This window comes from Canis lupus, chromosome 8 (genome assembly GCF_011100685.1).
Source record: "Canis lupus familiaris isolate Mischka breed German Shepherd chromosome 8, alternate assembly UU_Cfam_GSD_1.0, whole genome shotgun sequence".
Classification (NCBI taxonomy): domain Eukaryota; kingdom Metazoa; phylum Chordata; class Mammalia; order Carnivora; family Canidae; genus Canis; species Canis lupus.
The window spans coordinates 15,515,523-15,538,470 of NC_049229.1; the positions used below are offsets into that span (position 1 = coordinate 15,515,523).

The 22,948-nt window shown below is 37.7% G+C and overlaps 1 protein-coding gene across 6 annotated transcripts in view; it reads right to left on the bottom strand.

Annotated features, from left to right (window-relative positions):
* Positions 1-22,948, bottom strand: part of SLC25A21 (solute carrier family 25 member 21) — a 470,243-nt gene that overhangs the window by 108,952 nt on the left and 338,343 nt on the right. For 5 of the 6 annotated variants that reach the window (XM_038544544.1, XM_038544547.1, XM_038544545.1 and 2 more), the window contains one exon: positions 16,607-16,690. The exons of the other annotated variant lie outside the window; for it this stretch is intronic. In XM_038544544.1, coding sequence (XP_038400472.1) covers positions 16,607-16,690 — 84 coding nt within the window. The remainder of the gene's footprint in view (positions 1-16,606; positions 16,691-22,948) is intronic. 6 annotated transcript variants of the gene reach the window in all.

Below are 22,948 nucleotides of genomic sequence, written 5' to 3' on the forward strand. Positions count from 1 at the left end.
CAAAATTTATCATGCTCTGAGGAGGTGTAGCAAAAAGATTAAACATTTAAAATAAATGATGGGGTAAAGGAAGAAATGAAGTCAAGGATGTAGAAAAGGTAAAATGTCAGCATCCTACGAATGAGATCCACAAACATGAAAGGAGGAAGTGGAGAGTGCAACTTAAACCTATGTTTTGTATCTGTGGCCCTGGGCAATTTGGAGTTCAAGGAGAAAGATGGGACATTCTGTTCATCATGGTGTTATTTCTTTTATGTCAAACATACATAACAAACCCTGTGCCAAAATACATCAAGTAGTATGCCATTGTCCAGAAGGAACATCTGAAAAGATGTAAAGGTCATATTATGAGAAGAGTTTAGTGCCCTGGCACATGTCACCAAGCAATTTTGCTTCTCAATTTTTCATTTATTTTCTAAAATTGCAACTAGCCAGTCAGCCAAAACAGAATAATTCATGTTTCTTAAAAAGAGTATTTCTTTTCAAGTAATGTAGAGGTAAAGATCTAGACACAGATCACATGGGTTCAAATTCCTACAACCTAGGAAACATTAGACAAGTTACATAAACTTTTTGGCCTTGATTGATGCATCAGTAAAATGGGAAGGATGAGGGCTCCCCGCCCCCCCACAGGTTGTTGTGAGAATACATTGAATTAGTGTATATAAAGCACCTAGCAAAGTGCCTGGCCTCTGGTAAATTATGATTATTTTAGTTGCTTAAAATGAATTAAAAAAAAATGTATGGTTTCTCTTAGCAAAAATATGCTATTATTATTTCTGTAGTTATTCAATCAATTAATTATAATATGAAGTACCTACTATGTACTAGGATAGTACAGCAATGTAGTAGGAAAAAATATGTTCCATCATATTTAAATATTTATAAAACAATTAAGAAGATACATGCTGACAATATAACATGTGGATTGAAAATCCACCTCCTGAATTCTTATTTTTACTAGAGTATTTTTCAAGATTCCATTTGAGTCTTTGAAAATAAAAGATCTGTATCTCTGGTGAAATTCTTCATCTTTTCTTTTACTTTTCAGGCATATTTATTATATCTTTTTAAAAGTTCTTGTCTGTCAAACATGGAATTACATAGGAAATCCAGAATTTTCACTTCTGCATATATACTCAAAACAGTTGAAAGCAGGGATTTGAAGAAATATTTGTACACTCATGTTCGTAGTAGCATTGTTCACAATAGCCAAAGGATAAAAACAACCCAACTGTCTACTGACAGATGATAGATAAACACAGTGGAATATTAGTCAGTCTTAACAAAGGAAGAAAATTCAGACATGCTACAACATGGATAACCTTGAAGACATTAAACTAAGTGAAATAAACCAATGACAAAAAGGCAAGTATGATTCCCTTTATATGAAGTACCTAAAGTAGGTACTTCAAATTCATAGACACAGAAAGTAGAATGATGGCTTCCAGAAGCAGGGGGACAGGGAAGAAAGAGGGAGTTACTGTTTAATGAAAAGAGAGTTCACTTTTGGAAGATGAAAACATTCTGGAGATAGATGGTGGTTATGGTTTCACAACAAAGTGAAAGTACTTAATGCCACTGAACTGTATACTTAAACATGCTTAAAATGGTAAATTTTATGTTATATATATGTTACCACAATGATAATTAAATAAATTAAAAAGTCATCATCTGATAATCCCAAAATTTGAGTCACTTATTGTCTCTGTTTTTCTTGATATTTGGTTCTTTTGTCTTTTCTTCCCTAAGGCTCTGTGATTTGCTAATTGAATATAGGGCATTATGCATAAAAAAATGTCAAAGATCCTCTGGATGATGGTATTTTCCCCCACAAGAATAAATATTCTCCCACAGAACAGATGGAATATAGCAGTTCACCTTCATCTTGCTGAGGATTGGATTTAGGCTTTGTTAGAAACAAAGTGTTTATATTTTGTCCTTATTCCTAGGGCAGAGCCCTTACTCTTGGACGTGGAGATTCTGAGTCTCAACTGAAAACGTGTTGTGTTTTTACCAGAATTCTTCTACCTGGCTGAGTTTAAACTCCAACTCTTGTCTCTCAAGTATCACAGGACTACTGAACTTTCTGTTCCTCTTGATAGTCTCTCAGCTTTTGTTTTTTTTTTTTTGTTTTTTTTTTTGTTGTTGTTGTTGTTGTTGCTTGTTTTGTTTTGTTTTGTCTTGGCTGGGTTTGTCTTTTTTTTTTTTTTTTTTCCTGTTCACATATAGCTTAGGAGTTGGCAAGCTACATATAAACCCAAAGGGGATATTGCATATAAACTCAGAGCTCACTTCTCCCTGGTTTCCCTCTTCTTTGGGATTTTTGCTTCTCATGTTCCAGCCATATGATAGCTCTGAACACCAAGCTCCAACTCCTCTCCTCAACTAGGACTTAGTCTGAACTCCCTCCCCCATCCTCTCCACAAGACTTCACAAAGCATGGAAAAAGCCTGGATAAATGTAGAGCTCACTGAGGTGGCTTCCTTCCCTCAGGTCTTGTAGCTCTTTGCAAATTCTGCCTGCTTTGATGACTCTCTAATGCCTTCAAAAGTAGTTCTGTGTATTTTGTCCAATGTTTATAGTTGTTTTCAGCAGGACAGTTGTTCTGATACAAACTACTCTGATTGCTGGAACCAAAAGTTTGTTAATATAGTCTTTTAAGATTCTAACTCTTCATTTGCCTCTGATTATGTTCTAAACATTCTCTTGCTTTTGCTTTAATTCACCTTTTTATTGACCAGAATATTTGGTTTTTATTTATACTGTTCTGGGTCCCTGTGCTTATTAAACCCCAGACAGGCAGGTGGCAAAAGTACAGTAGTGAAGACAGAACACATTCTAAGCATCGGGGGTACTACATTGTTTGTCTTCTCTTGGGTCTTCATCCGCCCCTCCAGTTTCCCTAACTAAACCTGTCAGTACCACTAGGCAACACTTGTCAATGGTGAGTCCCCTGAATCTAAAAACTAAATGTAAAAATCCAACTCCCTACCTTTAGACAACTTCACGACCCTTAAAAATATTCTACTATCTTCTGAGACCATTACAAAGATGTTACTCTTTAGAAGATAGAGGCAGATTATCATCTTTATAATCTTTGTCTTAATGATACCACCAGCATCATAAATTTTTCTTGGTATTTATTTAAATTTCACTATATTTATTTTCTATTACTGTGGCCAGAATAGCTTAGTATGTAAAACTAGTAATCATTCAATTAAATTCAGCGAACATAAAAAAAATTCAGCAAACATAACTTGGATGATGATTATATAAAAAGAATTGTGTAAAACACTTTAGAAGCCCTAACAAGATTTCATCAGAGCTCTACATATTTAAATAACTGTGAATAGTTACAAATAAATTGGCTACAATATAAAGTAATAATAATGGAACCAGTTAATTATTATTGTATACATACTTATACCATCTAGCAACATAGTAAATTAGATACTACTATTCCATGCAATAAATAAAGAAACTGAAGAACAATGACATTAAGCAATTTGCTTAAGGCTCCCAAATTTCTATATATGATTCTAATCCAGGTCCCTTTGACTCTGTAGAGAAATGTTGTTATGGAGGAAGAAGATGCCATAAGAGAACTAATAGGGAAAATTATTTCCGTTTTGGGTAAAGAGAGAAGGCATTAAAGAGAAGATAACATGAAAACTGGTTATTTATGGATGACCAGAATTATCAGAGCTGGACAAAGGAAAAAAAATGCCATTCTGAGCTGAAGAATATACATGAGAAAAACTATAGGAAAATGGTTTCAGGAGTTATAATTGGTCCGAAGGGCTTGACCATAACATACATGGGATGAGACTAGGTAAGGTAAAGCTTGAAAGATTCAAAGCAGATATGGAGAGCTCCAGAAAAATATGTCAAGGATTTCAGATCTGTTTTTGTGTATTTTTTATTATTATACAATTTCTGTGGGTCAAGCACCTGGGCATGGGTTAGTATGTGGCCCTGACTAACGGTCTCTCCTGGGATTGTGGTCAAACTATCAGCTGGACCTGAAATCTTATCTGGCTTACTCAGGTGGTTGCTGGTAGGATTCAGTTCCAGGATATTAGACAGAGGCTTTCAATTTCTCATTGGTTATTGGCCAGAGCTACTCAAGTTTCTTGTCACATGGGGAGCCCCCATGGGGAGCTTACTTAAAGGCAATAAAATTCCAAGAAACCAAAAGAGCAAGAAAAATAAGAAGGATCTACCAAGATGGAAGCCAGTTTTTTTATATATACTAATCTCAAAGGTGACATTTCATCATTTCTGCCATATTCTTTTCTTTGGAAGAGAGTCAATAAGCCTAGCCTATGCTTAAAAGAAGGGGGGATTATACAAGGACATAAATACAAGGGGACAGGGATCATTAGGGCCATCTTAGTGGCACCCTACCACATGGATCAACAGGAAATTATCAAAGATTTATGAATGTGTGAGTGACATAATTTGGCTATCACCAGTCATTCCCACACAAAAGACTAGAAAGTCACTCAGAACTTCTCCTCACTCAACACCGATATCCGTTATCAAATCACTCCAAGGAGTTTAGTTGTCAGTATTTCCTTTTTCTAGTGGCACATAAAATAATAGAACAGTTTACAATCCCCAGTGTCTCAGATCCCATTGAAAAAGATAGGAGTTCTGTGGTACCTTCTGAGAGAGCAGTTTGTAAATACACGGTGTAGACAGAAGTCAGACCATGGGGATTAAGGAGTGAACAAGTGGTCATGAAACATTTTTGTAATCTAACACATACTTTTTTACACACAAAGCCAGATCTCTAGTAATTGACATGTCCTGTTGCTTAATGGATTACATTGCAATAGTCTTTTAACTTTAGTTCCTTTATAAATAGTGCCAATTTCTAGGAATTTTATTATTTGAGTTTTGAAATGCATGTTGACCTGTTCACTGAAAAGTGTAAGGATCCAAAATGGTAACGATACCAGAGCATGTCCTTTATCTCCTTTTGGTTCTTGATTCTTCTAATTTAGGAAAAGCTTTATGTAAAGAAATAAAAAAAACTCTTTCCTCTAACACAAACTTACACACTCTCTTCGACAGTTTCCAAAACTTATCTCACACTTTATCTCCTTTTTTGTTACCACTGAGATTGTGTCTACATTAGAATTCCTGGTACCCAGGGCTTTGTCTTCCTACAAGTTCTCTGTGGCCAGACAAAGAGACTTGTGAATAGTGTTTATCAGCAGGAGAACAAGGCCACTGAGGATGGCTGGCATCTACTTTAGATTTTGGTGCCTGCATATTTTAACATCTATTGTAGTCATATGATCATTTTCACCCCATCTGACAATTCATCCAAGAAATTTTGGTTCAATACCTTACCTCATGTTTCCTGCGGTTTTCCTGGTTATTAATCAATATTCAAATTGAGTTAGGCAAAGGCACTGACAGGTCAAATAAGTAAGTTCATTCAGTGAGTCTTAATCTTAAACTGTACCCTAAATTTCCTTTTGAACAGGACCTTTTCTAAAGGATTATGGACTTCTGTCTTGGTCTCATGGGAGGATGGTCCCATGCTTCAGAATACATTTAGTCCAATTTCATTTGTCCAAGATGTCATTTAAAGAAAAAGTGCACCTTTGTCTTCTTTGAGTGCTGATCTTAGAAACCAATCGATTATTGTGGGAATCCCACTAACCTTCCTTCTGCTGAAGTTTGCTGGTTTGCAGAATGTAATCAACCATACTTGATGTCACCTTCCTCTCCCTCCCACCTCCCCCAGATGCTACTCGGCCAAGTGAGATGGGATATATGACAATGCTTTGTACCCTTCCTGGCAACAGTGTTAAAATCTGAAGTGTTGCTTCTATTATTACTAATACTGTTATTAATTTATTGACAGAACAGGGTGCATGATACAGGATGCAGAAGACCTCAGGAGAACGCTCACCCCAACACCAGCTGTGGGATGCTGCACAAGTCCCATAACATTCTTATCAGTTTTCCGACCAGAAAACTTGAGATTGTACTCTCCACCTGCCTACTTCCAGGGCTCTTGTGAGCAACAAGTGAGGTAAGACATGTGGATATATTTCACAAAGAGTAAAGGGTCATAATGGTAACAATGGTTTTGAATATAATCACTAACATAATAATGCTGTCCGGACCTTTTCCTTTCTTCCAGTTTCAAACCGCCTGAAATACCTGGAGGAAAGGTAAAGCTCAAATCATGAGACTAGACAAGAAATTCATGAACTAGTGACAAGAGCATTGTAATTGGGCGATGAAACATTTCTAAGCAGGAACTGAGTAGAAACTTACCAACTTATTAACTTATACATGGTTAATAAGGTAATGTACATATTAACTTATAACTTATTAACTTCTCCAGTGGTATCTGGCTCATGGGACTTACAGAGAAAATGTAGCAATCTAAACAATAAGCAGTTTAATTTAGTTTAAATACATGTATGTACGTGTATATATGGATCTTGTCAATGCTTTTAACTTCTCAACAGTGCTCTAGAATATTAAAAATCCACATGACCTTTTCTTTCCAAGGAAAATAAAATGAGATGCATATGGCCAGGAATAGAAAATGTCCAAATAGAAGACAGAAAGAGGTAATTCCATAAAAATCAGAGATGCTAGCTGAAATCAATGATGATGATAAAATATCCTGGGGCACCTGGGTAGCTCAGTTGCTTAGGTACCTGGCTCTTGGTTTTGGCTCAGGTGGTGATCTCAGAGTTGTGAGATTGAGCCCTGGGCCCAGCTCCATGCTCAGCACAGAGTCTATTTGGGACTCTCTCTCCCTCATGCAACCACCTCCTGACCCCCCCCCCCCCAAAAAAAAACCCCATAAATTCCTTTAACCTTGTCTATGTTAAATCATGCCTAGGTTATTTGCTTCCTTTTCTTTTCTTTTTCTTCTTTTAAGAGAGAGAAAAAGAGCGCATGCATGAGGGGTGGTGGTGGGAAGAACCAGAGAGAGAAACTTAAGTAAGCTTGACGCCCACATGGGGCTTGATCTCACAACCCTGAGCCAAAATCGAGTGGGACATTTAACCCACTGAGCCACTCAGGTGCCCCTGACTTATTTTCTATAATAAAAGAATCAGACAAAGGTAGAAGGTTTTTAGGAGATTTTCTTTTCTTTCTCATTTTCATCTGAAAATGTTCAGTTTAGCAACCACTAGAAAAAGGATTATGGTTTTGTTAAAGACATTTTTTTCCCCAAGTTGACTGCGTCTAACTCATCAGAAAACCAGAGTAAGTTAAAATAAAGTCTTGAAAATATTTCCAATCGGACATTTCCCATTGGCCATAGAATCCCCTCACCTCCCATTAACACTCTATAAAACACAGGGAATATCTGTGCAGGCTCTGGATTGAGACATTCACATTCCTGAAAGACAACTACTTCCACCCAAACAACTGGTCCTCCTTTCCTTCTTGTCAGCACTGCGTGCTGGGAGAGGCTGTGTTTGGTCTCTTTATCAGGCCCTGCTGACGAGCTGACATCACTGCAAACGTTTTCACTTATTCTTTGGCAACACTTAAATCCTTGCCAAAGGCCAGTCAGTAAGTCAGAAAGTATTGTTAGTGAGTGGCTGGGGGGAGCCGGAGTGTGAGTGTCAGCTAGCCATCGATGGTGATGACAGCAGGGAAATCTAGGAGCTGAAACCATTTTAAAGGTCACTCTGTGGGCAGAACAAAAGACCTCTGACAGGGCTCTGGGACATGGGAGCACAGGGATGCTGCTATCTGAGCACTCTGGAAATTCATTATCCTCCCCCTGATTGTAAAGACCACTTTACAACCCAGTACAGCTTAAACCAGTAACCATTTGCCTTCGCAAGGGTATAAAATAATCTGGTAGAACAGAAAAGCCAAATGATGTGCCAGTGGTTCAACTTTCTGCTTTAAAAAAAAAACCAAAAAACATTCTTCTTTAGCATTTTCTCCTTACCCTACATTCTCTCATTTTCAACTTTGAATTGCTAAATAAGTTTAAAGTTTTTAGCAACACACTTTCTGCAAAAAGCTATTGCATACATTTTATGTCTGAAATTCTGAGTATAATATACTGAAGCATTGATAAGCCCTTTTTTAAAAAAGATTTTATTTATTTATTCATGAGAGACACAGAGCAAGAGTGAGAGCGCGCGAGAGAGACAGAGACACAGGCAGAGGGAGAAGCAGGCTCCAGGCAGGGAGCCTGATGTGGGACTCGACCCCGGTCTCCAGGATCATGCCCTGGACTGAAGGTGGCGCTAAACCACTGAGCCACCCGGGCTGCCCTGATAAGCCATTTTTAAAGGAACACAGATCATTCAGGAATAATAATAGCAGGCCCATGCCTGAATTGAGATCATCTCTTTGCAAAATAGGAAGAGATGTGATGTGGGAAAAAAAAATGGCTCAGGTTACTGGGTGCCGTAATCTGGACCTGGGCCCACCACTTGTAAGACCTGCCGAACAGATTTGCTATAGTTTATTCTCTAAAGTCTCACTTATTGTGTTATTTCCTTTCTTATTCTTTTTCTTTCCCCTACCTAAATGGAAGATATTTGTTGTGCCATCATTAAGAAGCCCAGGCAGGCCAGGACAGAACTCTGTAGTGTGGGAGCAAGAGCAGCTGGGATTGTCTGCTTTCCTCCTTATCACCACAGGAAAACAAGGGAGGAGGGATCTAAAGCATAGCATGGTGACTATAGTGAATCATACTGCATTGTATACTTGAAAGTTGCTAAGAAAGTAGATCATAAGTGTTCTAACTACACACACACAAATGGTAATTATATGAGTGATGGATGTGTTAATTAACTCTAATGTGGTAATCATTTTGCAATGATCAAATCATCACACAGTACACTTTAAACTTCACAGTGTTCTATCTCAATGTTGAGATATCTCAATAAAGCTGAAAATAAGCCAAAATGGAGGGAGCCCTCAAGGGAGGTCCAGTGGATACCAGGAAGGGCCTCTTTAATAAAACAAAAAAGGATGAGAGAGGCGACACTCAACGCACTATTAAGCTCACACAGAAGGCACAGTGCACATTGGCACCCACCAAAGAATGAATTTGCTTGGGTATGCCAGGCTTGCAATTCTAATCAATACTCAATGATCTACACACAGGTGATTGGCACTGCAAATTATCTGCTTAGGGGCCTGGGATATAGTCTGTAATTATTCACCTGAGCGAAAACTCTGCACTGGTTAAGTAGCAGTGAGTACCCAGTGACCCACCACGCAGTTGTATGTGAACTCCACTTGGTCTACATATCAGATAAGAGATCCCAGACTCAGGATCCAGGGAACAGTGATGCTAAGAACCATTCGCTCAACTCCAGCTTGGTAATACTGGGTAGATGAGTTGGTTTCTGTTGGGTGAGAAGTGGGGTAGAAAGAAGAGAGAAAAAGCAACAGCAACTATGGGCCCTTGTGAAGTTGGACTCTGGCTTAGGTGGTGAGGATGCCGACTGCTCAAATAACTGCCATTCCTGGGAAGAGTTAGCACCTCCACTGTCTCTTCAAGTCCAATACTTGCCCTCACTTCCATGTGAAAGTGAGGGGGTTTCCAGAGGCTGCTCAGGGGGTTTTCTCTAGGGGTAAGTCTTTCTATTTAGAGGCAGAGATGCTTTAAAATCACCTGGTCACATTATATTAGGTAAACCACGTTTTAACAAGTGGACCCACTAAGTCACCAAATTGAGCTAAAGATCTTGGAGTTAGTCCACCTGTAAAAAGGAAATGTCCAAATCTCACCAGGTTGTTGTTGATTTTGAGTTGTAGACGTCCCACTTCCTTTGTTTGTGTCACAAGCCACTCATTCCTCTTCTTAATGAAAACAAGAGGGAGTGATTATACCTCCTGGGGCTGTGCCATTTATGCCGTCTGAAAGGCACTTAAATGAGTGGCACATTATCTCACACATCTGGAGTTTACCAAATTAGCCAATTACACTGGAGCTCATAAAACGAGGCCTTAAATGTCATTTAACTAGAAAATATTATAATCACCAAGTGGTCTGATTGTAAGATGATACTTGGGGCAGCATCAGTGGTTACAGAAAACAAATCGTGAAACAAAACACAGTTCAAATGCCCCCCAAATGCAACCACATATTTTCTACAGTAATACTTTCTGAAGAATACCATATTTCTGAAGGCACCAGCAATCAACATGTTTCTCATTTGAGACTAAGTCTAATCCGACCTAGTTGTTTCCTAGTTATTTGCCTTGGGCAAACCAATGCCCATGCATTTTTCTCATAAGAAAACTGAGGAACATGCCGGCTGAGAGCAGACTGATGGGAAACCATGAACTTATCAGAGATCTGGAGCCATCTGTAAGGGATGCGACAATAACTCAATTAAGATTCTTGAGTTACCAGAAGTTTGTGGTGCTGTCCTGGTACTGACAAGATTTGGTTAACTGAACATATATGGTCTCTCAGGGCTTTCATACTTCACTTGAAGGAAGAGATAAAAGCTGCTTTAAATTGTTATGTGATTTGAGGGTAGAAGAGTTTTTTTTTTAAAGATTTTATTTATTTATTCATGAGAGACACACAGAGAGAGAGAGAGAGAGAGGAAGAGAGAGAGAGAGAGAGAGGCAGAGACACAGGCAGAGGGAGAAGCAGGCTCCACGCAGGGAGCCCGACGTGGGACTGGATCCCGGGACCCCAGGATCACAACTTGGGCCAAAGGCGGTGCTAAACCTCTGAGCCACCCAGGCTGCCCGAGTTTTAGATTAGCTATTTAAAAATTAGAGGTTTGTAGCCACAACTTTCACATTGTCTTCTTTTCATTTAATATATAACAAAATTTGGTGTTTAGTTAAAGGTGAGATGATATAATGGGAAAACCATGATATATCACTAATACTTGTGTGACTCTGGGCAAGCTATTAAACTTCTTTGATCTTCCGTTTCCCTCATACAAAATATAGACATAACGCTAGACTGTGTTGAGAATAGTGTTGTGTTGAGCATAAATGCATGAAAAAGTCCCTGGCATCGTGCCTGTTATGATGAAAAAAATAAATATTAGTCTCAGATCTTTCTTTACTGATGTCTTCAGAATGTCTTAAGTTCTGTTTTATTCTCTTTGCTCTTTATTTCAGCAAGAATGGTCACTAGGTGCTTTCAGAAGAGGCAGACTGAGGGGACAGGCAGTCCTGGTTTTACATTAGCATAATTTACAATCCCCTTGCCCAGCTGTGCATATCTCAATCACTCTCTTTAGAGCAACACCAGGTACAAAAGAGACTAAAAGAACTTTCAGGAGACACTCTGAAACAGAAGGATGTAAGACATGATGCAGGAACACACAGTAAATGGAGACACCAGCTGCTGCTTGCCAGGAGAATTTACAAAATGAAGCTAACTAGCTTTAAAGGCACCTAATAACCTAGCCTAAGCATGTTTTCTGCGTTCACTGTGTCAGTAGATGGACCTATGAGTTTATTTTTGCCAAACCAGGATAAGAAGAGAAATCATGGTGATGACGGAGGACTTTCACCAGTGACAAATTTTTAGCCTGGATCCTCTCTTCTCCATTAGACAAAACACCGATGGCCTCTTTGGTAAAAGCTAACTAAGCGTGAAAATTCCATATGATAGAAATCCTTGTCTAGAATTTGGAAGGCCTTTTTTTTTTTTTTTTGGATAAAGCTGGGTTGAAAAACCATGTCTTTCATTAAAGTATGATGTATCAAGTGATGCCTGGGTGGCTCAGCGGTTGCGCGTCTGCCTACGGCTCAGGGTGTGATCCCCGGGTCTGGGGATTGAGTCCCACATCGAGCTTCCAGCAGGGAGCCTGCTTCTCCCTCTGCCCCTGTCTCTGCCTCTTTCTCTGTCTCTCATGAATAAATAAATAATCTATTGATGATTTTACTTATTTTTAAAAAGATTTTATCATTTATGAGAATAATGTATATAATGTATCGATGCTTTTACTTATTTTTTAAAAGATTTTATTATTTATGAGAGACACAGACAGAGGCAGAGACATAGAGACAGAAGCAAGCTTTCCGCAGGGAGTCCAATGTGCGACTGGATCCCTGACTCCTGAGCCGAAGGCAGATGCTCAACCACTGAGCCACCCACATGCCCCACTTTTACTTATTCTTTTTTTTCTTAATTTAAAGAATTTTTTTTCACTTTTACTTATTCTTAAAAGAACCTTAGGAGTAGCAAAGGGACTTTGACCCATGTATTTGAGCCATTATCTTTTGTAGACATGAATTCTGAACACAGAAGTGGGGAACTGCATTTTTAAGAATGGTGATGAGCACTCTTCTCTTTCTTACAGCAGGGAGAGCTGTACAGACATTAAGAGTGATATCAGACTTTAATGTTCTTTTTTAAAAAAATTATTTATTCATGAGAGACACACAGAGAAAGGCAGGGACATAGGCAGAGGGAAAAGTAGGCTTCTTGCGGGGAAGCCTGATATGGGGCTCAATCCCAGGACCCCGGGATCATGACCTGAGCCAAAAGCAGATGCTCAACCACTGAGCCACCCAGGTGCCCCAGACTTTAATGTTCTTGAACAACAGGTAAGAAATAGCTTTCAAAACCTTTAACTTGGGGGATATAGGAAAAACCAAGAGAGATGAATATTTTTAACTATATTAATAGTCAAAGTGACTTGTGCTATATCTCTGCAGCCATAGACCAAACTGGCTTGTATGCACCTGAGTGAGAAAAATATCTTTGAAAGCAGAGTGTACTCTAAAAGCTAAATAAGAAAATCCAAAGGAACTGCTGCTTTCACTAGGAAAAAAAATTCAACACAACATGTGCTAAAAGGTTTTCTTTTCTTTTTCCTTTTTTTAAAACTTGACACTATGAAATATTCTTACCCTGTATCAAAAACAACAGGCAGCTTTTTCTTTTGCATTTTTACAAATATTTCCATCTCTGAGACTAGAGCTCTCCAGCTCTCAGCTAATAACATGTCCAGATCTAAAAGCATTACAGAAGGAATGTCAATTTGTTCTAGAAGCAATTATACATACAGTTTAGGAAAAGGCCAATTTTACTATGCAAGGACCACACATGCTGTATGTTTGTTGTATTATTTGATATCAAAGCAGAAACATCAAATTCTTCCTAACACACATGAAATAAAGAGGCCAGCTAAGGAACTCCCACATCCAATTCAGAGATATCTGTTACAGCTTATAGAACTTGACAGTGCTGCTACTACTGTTTTATTGGAAAGGGACACTGCTATTGACTATATATTACACTATGATTTTTTAACTTTATATATATATATTTTAACTTTATATATATTTAACTTAATATATATATATATATTTTGTAAAATGAGCATGATTTTGATCCCAGTTGTCATAACTGCAGGTATATTATTAATGTATGGCACTTAGATACCATATCTCCAGAGTAATAGCAAGAATTTGCTGATTCCTTGTCACTAGATCACCTAAAAATATTTAATCAGGAATCAAGATTTTATCATAAATTCAGAGGGTGGCCAATAGCAAGAATCATTATATCTGTTTCATTTTGCATCATTATGATTTTGATGTGATTACTTTTATTAATTTAGTGTGCACTTACTATCTCTACTCAGTGTCAAACACAGTTATAGGAGATACAGAACTAAATGAGAAACGGCTTTCAGGGGAATATATTCTTGGGGTAGGGGAGAGGAGACATACAGAAAACAGTCACAGTAAATTAGAGAGGCGCATGCTATCTTTTGTATGGCATATAAAAATGACTGCTAAAGAAAGTGTGTGGTAGAGAAAAGATGGTCAGAGATGGAGAAATGTGAGGGCATCCTTGAGTGAAGAGGGATGGTTTCTTGTGTGGATGAGGGGGTTGGTCCTGCTGGAATAAGATAAAGACAAAAATGCAAAGCTCTGAGAATGTGAGCAGATCTGCTGTTCGTAGAGCAGATCTGTGTATGGGGAATGAGTCTGGAAGGCCATAGTAGGATAGGTTCTATAACATAAGAAGCTTAGGCTTTCATCAGAAAGGATGAATACCTACCATTTGCCTCGACATGGATGGAACTGGAGGATATAATGTTGAGTGAAATAAGTCAATCAGAGAAAGACAATCCTCATATGGTTTCACTCATATGTGGAATATAAGAAATAGTGAAAGGGACTATAAAGGAAAGGAGGGAAACTGAATGGGGAAAAATTAGAGAGGAAGACAAACCATGAGAGACTCCTAATTCTAGGAAACATACAAAGGGTTGCAGAAGGGGAGGTGAATGGGGGGGGGGGTAACTGGGTAACGGGCACTAAGGAGGGCACTTGATGGGATGAGCACTAGGTGTTATAGTATATGATGACAAATTGATTTAAATAATAAATAAATAAATAAACTTTAGGCTTTATATTGCAGGGCATATTTTTATATATTACCCAAATACTCCAAAAATAAACAAATTAAAACAGTATGATACTGGCATAGAGATAGTTAAACTAATGAAACAGAATAGGAAATGGAGAAATAGAGTAGAAAATTTAGATGACATATAAATGGAAGTTTAATATACAAAAAAGCTAGCATTTCCAATGAGGGAGTAAAAGATGGATTTTTCAACAAGTGGTGTTTGGACAACTGACTAACCATTTGAAAATAAAATTTAATTTCTATATACCACATGACAAATTTAAAAAATTCTCAGATGGATTAATGATTTAAATGTAAAACATATCAGAAGAAAATGTTTATAATCTTGGGGTTAGAAGATATCCCTCTTTCTAATGTGACAACAAGGTCAGATATCACAGAGGAAAAGATAGATATAACCACAAAACCACAATCTTCAAAAATTACAAGGTTCTGAAAAGTTTAAGGCACTATAGCTCTAAGACAAATGACAGGTTGGGGAAGATATCTGTAATCTATGTAATAGTTAAAGAATTAGTACCTATAATATATACTGAGCTCCTCTAAATCAATAAAAAAAATCTAACATAGAAAAAATGAGCAAAGAACACAAATACGAAATTCATGAAAGAAATGACAACTAATAGTTATAAAAGTATGCTCAATCTCAGATAATCAAAAGAAAGCTTGTAGATAATTTTATCTTTTTACCTATTAGATTATTGACAAGAGATAAATGTGGGTGATAGATATACCAAATGATGATTGATAATGTTCAGTGTTTGAGAGGATGTAGAGAAATGATACTGAAGGTATACAATTGGTACATGCTTTTTGGATGATAATTGGGTAACATTTATATATAAAATGTACATATCATCAGATCCTATAATTCCAGAGCTAGTAACTTATTTATAGAAAAAAATGTATATGAACACAAATATGAAAAAACAGTATGAGGATATTTATTGCACTGTTGTTTCTAATAGTGAAAATCTGCAAACAACCTAGTGGTCTGCCAAAAAGATTAATTTAATAAATTGCAGCACAGTTGTAGATACAAAAATTACTATGGTGTTGTTAAAAATATATATACCATCATGGAAAGACATCCATGACATATGTTTAACTGAAATAACAGTTGGTAGAATAATCCCCATAGTATAACCTGCCAGAGAGGTACTGAACTAAAAAGGTTAGGAGCATGGGTTTTGAGGTCAAGCAGATCTGGATTTGAGTCCCAGTTCTATTATTTATCAGATATGTGAAAATGGCTAATTGCTCTGAGTCTTAGTTTCTTCATTTGTCCAACTGGAATGGATTCTATTAGAACTTACCTCAAAAAAAAAAAAAAAAAAAGAACTTACCTCACAGAGTTTTTTTTTTTTTTTTTTTTAATTTTTATTTATTCATGATAGGCACACAGTGAGAGAGAGAGGCAGAGACACAGGCAGAGGGAGAAGCAGGCTCCATGCACCGGGAGCCTGACGTGGGATTTGATCCCGGATCTCCAGGATCGCGCCCTGGGCCAAAGGCAGGCGCCAAACCGCTGCGCCACCCAGGGATCCCCCTCACAGAGTTTTAAAGAGGATTTATAGTATATAGTAGAGGCTAAATAGATACTAGTTATTATTACTATTATCATTTTTTGCATACTTATTATTTTCAACCAATTCTCTTATGAAAACGACTTCAAAAAGCCAATCTAATATCCTGTGGAAAATTACGTTGGATAGAGTCTCTAATTGAATCTATATGTCAAAGACAATTTTAGGTTATGTAAAAAAATATTCTACTTATCTAGTAATCTGCTGAATAAGGATAGCAAATTTGACACATTAATTTTTGACATAGTTCTGTTTTGGTTGAATATTCATAAGTCACAAGGCAAATAAGGAACACATTTGGACACTATATTCAAGAATCAAAATAAAGAACATTTAGATAGCTGCTGTAGGAGAACTTTAAAAAATCCTAATGGCACTAAATAGAAATTGTCTTCTAGTTAGCAAACTGATTATTAATATCATTTTTGTGGTAGTTCTTATGTATACATATTTAGTTCTCAATTGTATTATCAGGAAAAACACAAAAAAGGTGGGAAGGCACCCTTTTAAATACTTCCCCCAATAACATCAGGAAAATGAGCCACTCAAAATGAAAAAAACATGTTATACAGTAATATGTTAAATGCCTCTGTCAACATAAACTTCATACAGAAAGAAACACACATACCCTTCTCTTCGGAAAATTGTTCGAAAGCTGTCTCCCAAGCTTTTATAACTATTTGGATCAGTTGCACATCTCTGAATCTGGAATCTAGAAAAAAAAATCAAACAAACAAAAATCCTAGTTAAGGATTTTGCCAAATGGCTTTCCTCATTTTTCAAAGTCTTAGGAAACTTAGCCTTTTCAGGTTAATCTAAAATATTCTGGTTTTTACTATAGATTTTATTGATTTATTTGCCTTATGTAATCTTTACCTTCCTTTTGTAGCCTTTAAAACTATATTTCTCTGTGCCTTAATAGAAACTAGGGAAAGGGTTTTTTCATCTGTTTCTTAGGCAGGCAGATGCACCCTGAGGCATTTATGCCTTTTTCTTTTATGAAAAGCATACACAGATGTCATAGATTGTTTTAATGTATAATTCAGAAATCTGAAGGTGCATATGAAACAAATAAGTAGCTCTATTTCTTATCTTAATTAGTGCCCCCTTGATGGTAATTTAATACAAAGGTTAAAAATACAGAGCAGCTAATACGGCCTAACTTTGATCCTGATTGTGAATTTGGAATTCATTCTGGCAGACAGGAGCCCGTGCTTAAAGCAAGAATTGCAGTTGTATTGTGATACAGTTTACAATTACTACTTCTACTTCGTGATGGAGCAGAGTTGGTCAACATGATCCAGCTACCTGAATTTTCACAGAAGTGCCGTGTTCTGTATATAGTTGGTGCTAAACAAAAATGTCTTGCATTTTGGAAAGCTGAATTCTTTTTTTTTCCCTTCTTTTTGGTCAAGATTATGCATCTCAGGACTCTCACCTTCAAAATTTGGAAATTTCCTGATGTGAGGATTTTAACTTATTTATTTTGTACCTTATTCTGGGGTTTGTTTCTACAGAGGTTTATGGCAAGTGCTCTTGTTTCCCTACACCCCAGCTTTTCTCCATTTTTGGGTTTCTTTAGTCTGCTCACTCCCTGTATGTAACTTCCTTGTTGCAATTCTGAGCTGAGGCCCTTCTGCCTTTCCTTCCACAATTTTACCAAAAAATTTTAATAAGATTTTTCAGAAACACCACTCCTACCATCTACTTTAAGATGTTTTTTCTCAGATTGCTCAATTTATAATACGAATACTTCTACCTCTAAGAATGATGGATTTTATGGTTCTAAGGCCCCAGGGAATTATGCTGAAAACTTACCCATATATCACAGAAAAGAGTGAATGTTTTGATTGAAGTAGTTGGGCATATGAAAGGAATGAGTATATTTAATGACTGGAAAGTGAGGCTGATCATATTTGATTGTGTAAAGGAGAGAGTTGATGATTATAATTGTGCAGGAGGGAAGCCATTCTGAGATGAGGAAGTTGAGTATTCCAGCACAATTCTTCCTCAGAACCCACACAAATACCTACAAAAATATTTACTGCCTGACTGGGTGGATTGGAGTGGGAGCATAGAGGGCAGAACAACCATGAAGGCAGTATGCCAATCCAGGTGGAGAAAATGCCAGAATATCAATGGAGGCAACAGAAATGTAAAGAAAAGTGTAAGCTTGTTGGGTAATCCTTATTCTCTTTAAATATGTATGTGTTTGTGTACGTGTGTGCTTGCACGTGCTCATGTTTTATGATCCATTCAGCATGACCCCCTCTTGATCCTCTTCAATCCAGCAAGCAATATTCTACTATTGCCAAAATTTAAGACATCATAAATATTCATCTTCATAATGGTTTTGTCAAATTTACACCTCTATTAGCATGATCATCTTTAGAAGATTAGTTTTTTTATAAGAACTATATTTCTAAAATTCAAATTGTATTGAACTCATCAGAAGATCATGGACCAATACAGCTAACTCATTTAAACTGTTCCAGATATAGAAGTACATTTTGTGTATGCATAATCACTGACCCAGAAGGCTCAGTAGGCAGTTTTGTCTAGAATCAAGAACATGATTTGATGGTCAGGTAGATGGACCATGTTTGGTATTTCTGGGCTACTGCATATAGATGAGTTAACTTGGTACAAATGAATTTTGTATTGGAAACAAATGAATTAACACTAAACCCAAAATAGTATAATGAGAAAACTGTATGTACATCTATACAACGAATAACTTTGCATAAAATTTGTTTATACTACAAATAACATAGGGAGTGATTTCCAAAATATGACATTGATTGTGAAAAAAGAATCTCTATCTCTGCCTTTGCACATTTGCAGCCTATAGTCATGCTAAGTATGAAACATTTTCTTATGTCCTAGTTGGGAAGTCCATGATTATTCTCTAACTGTTCTTTGAAGAAAATAATTTAAAATAATTTTATGTATTATAAAAGTATTACATGCTCATAGGTTTTTCTTATAATATCTGTAATAATTTTCATTAAGTTCACTTCCATCAAATTCCTTTCTAGGTGCTTTTTTCCCAAATTACCAACTATTTTAAAAATAACTGTCATATGAAATAAGATCTACAGGTTAAAAAAAAAAACTCAGGGCACTATCTTCACCGTCAAGAGTCACAACAAATAAATGAATAAATAAATAAGTAAGTAAGTAAGTAAATAAATAAATAAATAAATAAAATAATTTACAATATAAAGAAAATATCCACAATGTCAAATAGCATCAGCACCAAATTGCCCAGGTGTTCATCAGACGGGGTAATTACTGTTTTCTGCAGAGGGTCAGGAAGGACTTCAGGAAGGAGAAGGGACTTGAGCTGCTCCTAGAGGATTCAGAGGAAAAAGAGTAAGCAGGAGAAAGCATTCCAGGTGGGGAAATGAGAGAAACAAAGGCCAGTGAGAAAAAGTTGTCCTTTCAAGGGAAGTGAAGAAAGAGATCCCCCGCAATGGCAACCTCCCACATTCCCTTCAGGACAGGTGTTACAGGACTCTGCTGCAGCATTCAGTTTCTCAGGGTGGGGAGACCTGAGTGGGTTAGGGGAGGAAATTTATGAAATTAAGTCAAAGCCCAGGGTAGACCATTTGACCTCTTCCTGCTCCTCAGCTGAGTACTTCAGTTAATTCTGCATGGCCATCTCACAGTTATGTGATCTTAGTCTTGGAAGGGACTACAAATGAGTCAGCAGAGGAAGCAAAGCAAGTGCATCCCAATGCCTAGAAAAATGGCTTTACTCCCTCTTTCACTGCTGGAGTTAGAGATGTTGACTTGGTGTATGATCTTGGTGAGCTTGGGTAATGCTGAGGCAGATCTTCCATCAGCTCACACCAAGATGAATACAGAATATGGTGATTTCCTAATTAACTAGTCACCTAACCTTACTATTGGAAGTCTTGGCACTTTACTTGCTGGTTGCAATTTCTTTCTTTTTGTAGAATCTGACAGATACTATTTCTAATTTGCCATTCATTCAGTTAGTAAGACTTCTCGAACACTTAGTATGTATTAGGTATTCCACTACCTGGGGCATTACAAAGAAACAAGACATAATCCTGCCCTTTAGAAGCTTCTAGTTAGTGCAAATAGATGATTAGTATATGCAAGTAATAATAGTGTTTCAGAGTATCCAGTGTCAGCCAAGGAGTTTTATTGGCACTGAGCAAACACATACTATTATTACTCTTCTTGGAGATGATCTCCTATCTATGGGTGGACTGTAGCTGACAGATAATAGTACTATATGGAGGCACTGGAGGGAAGAGGGAAAATGGGAAGGCTATCTTCGGGCTAAATATCTGGTGATTAAATTTTACCCGCCCACTTTAGGACAGGCAACAAGAACAGTGAGTGGAATCGTAAGGAGTGCTCCATTTAGAAATGGACTGATGGGTGACGCTGTGTTAATTACAAACAGGAGCAATGACATCAAAATCACATTAGATGAGGAGGGTCCACAAGCTGTTGTAAAGTCGTGCCAAAGGACGGGCAGGCATGGTAAATACTAATTCCTCAGTAAAGCCGCCCACCATTCTTTACGATGCTAAAGCAGTTGGAGGTCCCGTGAAGCCGGCTAAGGCAAGGGCAGCTGTCTCTTCTATTGCACATCTCAAACACGGCGTGTCTACACTTTGCAGAGAAAGTACATGCAGTATTTAGTTCTACCGCACATGACTTCTTTGGATCACAGACTTAGTTATCAGTTCTTCTAAGGAATCTGTTTCAAGTTGATATAATTATAGTGCATTTTGGTCAATCATGTAAAACAGCAATTTCCTTCTTCCTCTCTACTACATTTCAGCAACTTAAAAGGTTTCTCTCTTGGATTGAAGCTTTACGTCAGCCTTATCCCAATCTGCATTCTGTGCTAACAAATTCTCCCTACGCCCGGGGAGACAATTTTCCAGTTACGTCATACAGCTCTTTGTAAAATTACAAAGGCAAAGCCACACTACTCTTGATTGTATTCAGAAGAAAAGGTTGGACCTTTCCATTGTCTTAATAAAAGCAGCTTAGACACATCTGGAATCTCCATCTGAGAAACTTCCCTTATTAGAATGAAAACCTGCTGCCAAACTGGCGAATTGGACAGTGGAGTAGCTCTTGAGAAGTATTTGGGGCCTGATGTGCAGTCAGGATGAACCACAAAGTCAGGAGGCATGCAGCTTAAACCCCATGTATGCCTCACTGCCCAGGAGCCAGCAATCTCATCTGCTGTGGTGCCAGGGAGCACAGTTCTGCACACTCCTACAAGCGGAGGGAACAGCCCTGTGCCCCACCATGCCCTACACACGAAGTGAGTTACTGTGGTAACCACCAGGGCAAAGAAGGGCTGCTCAATGTTCACAAACAAATGCACAAGCATATTTTTAAAAGCTGAAGAATGTTCTCACTCACTAAACTATTTATTTTTCTCTGCACGGGTCGAGAACCATAACTGTAGCCTTTCCCACTGACTTCATTGTATGCCCAGCCGGTGACACCAAATTTCAGACTACTCTTGTTGATTTGCAGCCCAGTTAGGAATGCCAGGTTAGGTATTTGGCTTGTTTGAGCACTTTTTAAGAGATGGCCATAAAAAAGATAAGTCTGTAAGGAATAAAATGACTTTGCTGCCTTAAAAGCTATAGGATGGGGTGGTTTGAAAATTTCAAAATCTCAAATTTATGCAGTGCCTTTATTTGCAAAGTAATTTTATATATGTCACTTTAAAAAAATACTCATGGCTGATGGCATCTATACTGGGGAGGGGAGGCTTCAGGACGCACACACACATATGTACATGTATATATAATTTATAGTATATCTATATGAAGGTGGCAGTTGGGTTGCAAAGAGTCCGATTGGGGTAGGTGATGACACTTGTCCTGAAGCTATATTTGCATAGCACACACTCTGCTTTTTAGTTTGAGCATATGATTGCTTGTGGTGCTTTAGGGTAGGGAACTGAAAGAGATACAGGAGGCAGTGAAAGCCATCCAAGCCATCCCTTTGGTACTGCCATTAACCCCAAGCAGAGCAATGAGCTGGGTGAGGTTTAGCTCTAGTATCATTTCCAGGTCATTTTCCAGTTCAATAGTATTCTTATGCTCTCTCTTACCTTCCTATCTGCAGCAACACTCTCAGAAAAGCACTCACACCATTTATCCTTAATGTAGCTTTTCAATTGAGATGCTGTCTCTCAGATCTTGTCCCCTGTAAAAGGAATTTCTGCTGTCAAAGGGGAGGCAGAAAGGCTTGTTTTGTTTCGGGTGGAGGCGCAGGGTACCTATGCCACCAAAAATAGTCTTAAGCGGTGTGTTTTTCCTGAGTGGGATTGTATGCTACCAGCATGCTGAAGGCTACATAAAAATTACACCTTTGTGTCAGAGGTGAGGAACTTTGGGGAACTGAGACACAGACCAGGAGCCACCAGTTAGAATTTAAGTGCAGCCACCAATAAGCAGTGAAATCTAGTAAGGTTAGTAGCTTACTCCTTCTTGGCCTTTCTCCTCAACAGAAAAATGGGAGGGCAGACATTAGAGGACACTTTGATTTTGAAGGGACAGTGACACATAGATTTATATTTGAGTTTGTTAGCCATAAGAAGAAGCAGCATTTCATTTTGTTTTGCAAAGCCCCAAATTCCATATTTTATAGAGGTGGGAGACAGCTAATAAAAATTGTATGCTGACAATAAATAGTGATGAATCTAATGAAACTCCCTGCCAAGATCTTCACTGATGTACTACGAACAAAGATTATTAGTAATTACCAGAATGTTACACATGCTCTTTAATAAACACTTAAGAAACCCACTAATGAATCAGAGATTAACAGACTAAAGGTTTGCAATTACAGAACACATTAAAAGGATAACTGTAGGAAGATTAAGTAAAGATTTTAATTCACCGTAATTAGCCTATCTTACCAAAATAAGATGTTTCTCCTCTGGAGTATGTTTGCT